General features: G+C 35.5%; 1 protein-coding gene across 2 annotated transcripts; it reads right to left on the reverse strand.

Moving 5' to 3' along the window:
• Positions 1 to 852: 852 nt before the first annotated feature.
• LOC149554443 (2-C-methyl-D-erythritol 2,4-cyclodiphosphate synthase, chloroplastic-like) lies at positions 853 to 4,307 on the reverse strand. 2 transcript variants are annotated; one of them, XM_089828495.1, is made up of 4 exons: positions 4,109 to 4,307; positions 3,748 to 3,974; positions 2,201 to 2,292; positions 853 to 1,375 (listed from the first exon to the last, which is right to left on the reverse strand). In XM_089828495.1, the coding sequence occupies exons 1-4, from the start codon at positions 4,231 to 4,233 to the stop codon at positions 1,142 to 1,144; spliced, it is 678 nt and encodes a 225-aa protein (XP_089684621.1). In that variant the 5' UTR covers positions 4,234 to 4,307; the 3' UTR covers positions 853 to 1,141. The 2 variants fall into 2 exon arrangements, with proteins under 2 accessions (XP_089684621.1, XP_089684620.1); XM_089828494.1 differs by having other exon boundaries at positions 2,201 to 2,331.
• Between the last annotated feature and the right edge of the window lie 1,386 nt (positions 4,308 to 5,693).

Here is a 5,693-nt window from a genome sequence, read left to right on the forward strand (position 1 = left end):
AACATGGAATAAAATATGCTGCTTGCAAAGGAACAGAGAGAAAAATAGCACCAAGTTTTCATCCACCCAACGATTCTCCATCTTGTGTGCACTTACCTTTGTGTACTGCTATAGGTTTATTGCTTGTTTACTACCTTTTCGTAGCATCTAACATAAGGGATATATAATTTCTGATTTCCTTTGTGCTAAATTGGCTTGTACATCCAATTAAATTATATCAACTTTTTTTTGAAGATGTCTTCTGTTCAGTTCCAAATAGATTCTCCAGGCTTGATTTGCCTATCTTCATTTATGATCTCATTTAAAAGTGATTGCAAATCATTGTGTAATTGTCGCCAATATTTTCATAAAGCAAGCAGATTAGAGGGAAATGTCTCTCATACTCTATTTCATTTGAGTTATAGTCATACAAATCCTAGAAATACTTTGTTCACATGAAATATTTGTATGGATCTAACTAATGCTATCATCATGTGGTTATTCTAATTTGGTTCTTAGTTTTGCAATCATACTTCTCTTCCACACGAGCCTCACAACTTTATTCAGGTAATTGTGATGACCTAATTTAGGAATAATGATGTTCTTAGCAAAATTCACTATAGACAATAAGTTCTAACTAATTATGTTGAGAACTCTTGAAACATACGGTGGTGAATTGAAGATGACATTTTTGCTTGAACATAGGTGGATCCATGAATCCAAGAACGCCAAGCCTATGGAACTGAGCCAACTGTTAAGGTAATCACTCCAGTTAGTCATACAAAGTAACCTTAAATGAGTATGATCAGGATTTTAATTTTTACGCCTAGATTAGCCTTCTCCTTAAAAATGACATCTAATTTGCAGTCAAAATTTAGTATAACATGTTGTGCACACATTTTGGTGCCTTTCACATTTTCAATATAATTATTTTCAGCCCTAGATGCCAAATGCCCTTAAATTTTTAGGTCAGTGGATATCTCCTAGCGAGCAAATTTCAAACAGTTGGGAAAGAAAGACCATGACTGTATCAAGTAGCAAGTATAGCTTAACATCTTTTGCACGATGGAAGATTCACACTAAAATGGTATTTGCCTCAGCAAAGAAGTACTATGGTACAGGGTGCAGTTTTCTAAAATTCAAAATGAGGATGCAAAGTCAATCATTTCTTCATCAGAAGTACAACTGTGTGAGCAGCAATGCTTCGATTCTCACCAAGGCTATCAACCTTCTCGTGAGTCTTAGCCTTGAGATTAATAACAGAGGGATCAGCTCCAAGAAATTTACATAAATTGCTTCGAATAGCTTCCTTATGAGGGCTCACCTTTGGCCTCTGCAAAATCAGGGTTGCATCCAAGTTCCCAAGATCATACCCTGCATCATGCATAAGCCTCACCTGTTCAAAATCATATCACCACAACCACCCAACACACATTATCATAAGTTTTGATATCTATATCAAGCTAGACTTGGGACAAAATTTTAAGAAAATAAAACATAAAGGAGCATCACCTAGATCCAATGAGTGCTAAGTGTTCCATTTATTCTCATGAGAGATGGATTCATGTTGAATCACTACTCATGAAACATGGGTCAATGAGTTTGACTCAGGATCACACAGTTAAATCCTGATAGCAATATCACAATAAAGGAGAAAGCCAAGAAATTGACAGCTTCTAATGTGATTAAGGCTACCATTACAGTTCTTGGCTTGTCATCCTGGTATTGATATTTACTTCATCAGAAGAGAAATCCCTTGATGTTCAGCCCTTCAGCTTACATAGATTTTGTCAAAAAGAAGCAACATCAAGTGCATTTACCAAGATTTATTAGGACAATGGTTCTCTTTCAATCTATACTTACATCTCACATCTAATTTCCATTAATCCCTAACAGGCTAATAGTTTCAGCTATATCACTCACTAGTCATGGCTAATTGTTTGCAAGAGCATAGGAGAAATCATATAATAACCTTCATGAAGCTGAGCCATAGTTGAGAATGACCAAAGTAGTATCACTCTATCACAATTTACTTAATGGTTTCCATCAGGCAGCGTGAAGGGCCTCTCTCTCTCTGAATGCTGTTTAGTTTGTGCGTAAATGAAAATCATATAAATTGAACTTGGAAGCATCAGTAAGCAAATTCCACTGGACAACTGTTACAAGAAACCCAAACCCCTCTGTTTCTATATTATGCAAAACCAGAAAAACATATACATACCGCCTCCTTCAAGAAGACCGAAGAATCCGCACCTTGCCATTTGGGATCACTGTCAGGGAAAAGCTGCCCAATGTCTGGAAGACCCAGTGCTCCTAGAATTGCATCAACAACACAATGAAACAGTACATCACCTGCACTTCAATGCATTTAGACTTTTAGACAAGTCCAATTCACTCTAGTTGAAAGTGTAACATAAGAAAAAGTTAAATCCACAGTATTGATTTTTTTGACAATATTTGAATTAAACCGCCATGACAAAACAAGGGCTTATATGTTGTAAGAAGAACAAGTCATTTGTGAGGCACTATGGAGAATTGCTCTGAAGGGATAGGTTGCCACAGTCTTGTTTCCCCGAAGATGAGGCAGGTTGCTCAAAACATTGACAAAAGCTTAAATAGCTTATCTCCAGTTCATCAAGGTATGCTTCAACAATTCTAGAGCATGTTAATCTATTTTGAGTACTTTTGCATCGTGTTACAGAGTTTCTGTTATTTTCGCTCTTCAAGTTGTGACACACTATTAGCAGGCTATTTCTAGAAGCTTGTCCAAGGAAACAAAAAATATAAAGAACCATGTCCAAGGGCACCCAGTAGCACAAGGATAAGATCTCGTTACAGTGGTTGGGTATGTATGTTTATTGATATTTAATATTAAAAAAATTGTGAGATAAGGAAGGTGCATAAGGCACTACATGCAGAATACACTTTGTCACAACAGCCTTTGGCAGCCAATCCTCGATTCTGTTACGAACATGTTTTCATCACATTATAAGTTTATATTACTGACACATATTTTGAGAATCTCATGCCATTGGTATCTTGGCCCTATTTCAGGGTTATACTTGCTTAACTGGCCTAAAGTCTTTTTAATGGCAGGCTTGTAAGACAAAAGTGATAAACCCAACCTTCGCACCATATTGGTATCCATTCTTTTAAATTATACAAGGAAAAAATCTGGATGAGCAAAATCAATACCTCGGAATGATAACCTGCAATACAAAACCCACTTTTACGAAAACTGAATATTTTTTTGGCTGAAAAAAAATTTCAAGGCTTAAGTGCGACTGTATGCTCTAAAATAAACCTCATCATTTCGCCAACAGCCATTCTTTGTCTTGGTGACATACATATAAACATACATATGCAGATCGTGTATAACTTTTAAGGATTTAAATGATGTTTAACGCATAGAATGGTTGCCAAACATTCCACCTAAAAGGGAAAGGAAGACGAAACATAGGATTCCCTGTAATTCTGTAAAAATACGATGGATATATTTGCATTTTAGATAAAAATAGCAAATGTTTCTTTCTGAAAATTTGCAAATTCGATAGTGCAGCTGTTCATATTTAATATGAAAACAGATAATTACAACAAAAAATTACATATGTGCAAATCCCAATGCTAAATATTGTGGGGTTACATGAAATCTCCCATTTTTCGTTTGGTCTGAAAACAGTTAAAAAAACACAATGAGATGACCAACATAAATTAACAAAGGAAACTAAATATACAGCAGAGAAATACATGAACACAAAAACCGCTTACCATCTGAGTGAGCATCACAGCCTCTATCATGTGGAATACTGATTCCTCCTATAATCAGTGGCAGCCCTGGTTCCAGCCTATGCAAATCGAAACCATGCCCAACCCTAAAAGGCAAAATTGACGCATCCTTCTTTACAACATTCTCAGTTTCACGTTCAGCTGCAGTATCAGCAGCCTTGCAGACTTTGTCGATTCTGAATTCATTTGCCCTCCTTGAAATTGGGGTTCTAGTGAGATTTTCAATTGACAGAACTCAAGAAGGTCATTTATCTTTTTATCGTAGGTTTCGAAAAAACACGCCATGGTTTAAGATATTGACTAAAATTTTATGATTCATTCAGACAAGATTCATGGGGTTTACCTTAAAAATGTGTTGGAATTATTGCAGAAATATGTATGGTTGAGAGATGATGTGATTGCCGATTTTAGAGAGGTCGTGTCTGAGCGTATGGGCAATATAACTGTAGAAAGTGTTACAGCAGACATGGCTGACTCACAGGGGTTAATCTAAAGGAGGCGGAAAATATTTAGCAATGATGGTTGGAAATGATTTGTTTGTTCCAAATTGTCATTCCCGTAGAGCAATTTAGAGTTTGGTTGGGGGTCATTACTTGTATGGATAAGCAATGGACGTTGAATAAGAGACACACTTTCATGTAATGATATGCTTAGAAGTATATTCTGGTGAGATTTTTGGTTCATGCTGGATAAGAATGATAAAAGATTAAGGTAGTAATTTTTTAATGGATTTTTAGTTAGGGATGACTGTGTTATGCTGGGTCTTATGAAAGGGAGCTTTAGAGTTGGGATTTATTTTTAAGAATATATGATATCTAGTGGTCTTATGAATTATGCAATCTATTGTAGTTTAAAAATTTAAATTCTAAAATTTAAGGAAGTCGGTAGTTTCATGAGAATAATAACTTTTGTCTTCTTTCTTTTGTACATAAAAATAGCTAAATTTTTTTATTTTCCTCCTAATGATAGAAATCTGAAATTACCACGTGGCAAAAAGCATCCCTAAGTTGGTGGAGCAATTTCTAACCCTACCCCATTGTCATCCCCATGCTAAAAAGTAAGGGCTCCTATTTTCAAGGAGAAGATTCTAAATTATTCCATAGCAAAATAAAATTTTGTTAATGGGACCACCCCTTTCCTTAAAAATAGAGCTTAAGTCCCCCTCATGGGACCCCTACCTTAGAAAGAGATAAAATTGTCAATTTTTTGGGTCCAATTTTCCAATTAGAAGTAATGTTTAGGGCATTGTTCACTCTCTTTGAACTTTCTAATAGTGCTTGTATTGCACTTAATGTGATATTGATAGTAGTCTTTATTTGTTTGGTAATGGTGGTTTCACAATATTTGACCATCTATTATTGATCCTAAGCTCACCCATTTCTCTAGTATATTCTTTTCTAATGCTTGTTTGCGAGCTTTTGTTTTTGGCATAAATAAGTATTCTTGACCCTTCTTGTTTGTTCAACAACCAACACAGTTTCTCAAACACCTCCTCTGGTTTAGTCGCCACACTCAACATTTGTGGACTTGGATTTATGAATTTAATTGCTTGTTTCGTTTGAAACCTTTTTCCTAGCATATGATTCTTTTAAGGGATTAACCTCACAGTCCCTTCAAGTACACCTAAATATGACATACATTTAGGGTGGAGATTCTTTTTTCCTTGCAAAAAGATAGAAACACTATTATTTTTTCTCATAACTCTATTGATACTTCTATTTCAATTTTCATTACAACTTCTCTTTGTAAAGTTTATGCTCCAAATCTAGGTTTAAGATAATAAAGTGGTGTTGCAAGTGGCCTACCTCTAGGAGCTACTTAATCATTGGGGTGATGCCTCTTCCACTGTGGCTAGAATCCTCTTCAAATACACCCAAATATGACATACATTCAGGGTGGAGATTCTTTTTTATATTTTCTCATAACTC

Source organism: Cupressus sempervirens, chromosome 5 (assembly GCF_028749045.1).
Source record: "Cupressus sempervirens isolate cs-2001-9-10 chromosome 5, ASM2874904v1, whole genome shotgun sequence".
In the NCBI taxonomy this organism is placed as follows: domain Eukaryota; kingdom Viridiplantae; phylum Streptophyta; class Pinopsida; order Cupressales; family Cupressaceae; genus Cupressus; species Cupressus sempervirens.

What these genes read in the sequence shown, in the direction of transcription:
- LOC149554443 (XM_089828494.1), bottom strand. Translation starts at nt 4,233, where the DNA reads ATGTCTGCTGTAACACTTTCTACAGTTATATTGCCCATACGCTCAGAC. An exon ending in AATTCCAACACATTTTTAAG is followed by an intron (nt 3,975 to 4,108) that starts GTAAACCCCATG and finishes AAATCTCACTAG; the next exon opens with AACCCCAATTTCAAGGAGGG. An exon ending in CGGTCTTCTTGAAGGAGGCG is followed by an intron (nt 1,376 to 2,200) that starts GTATGTATATGT and finishes GATTTTGAACAG; the next exon opens with GTGAGGCTTATGCATGATGC.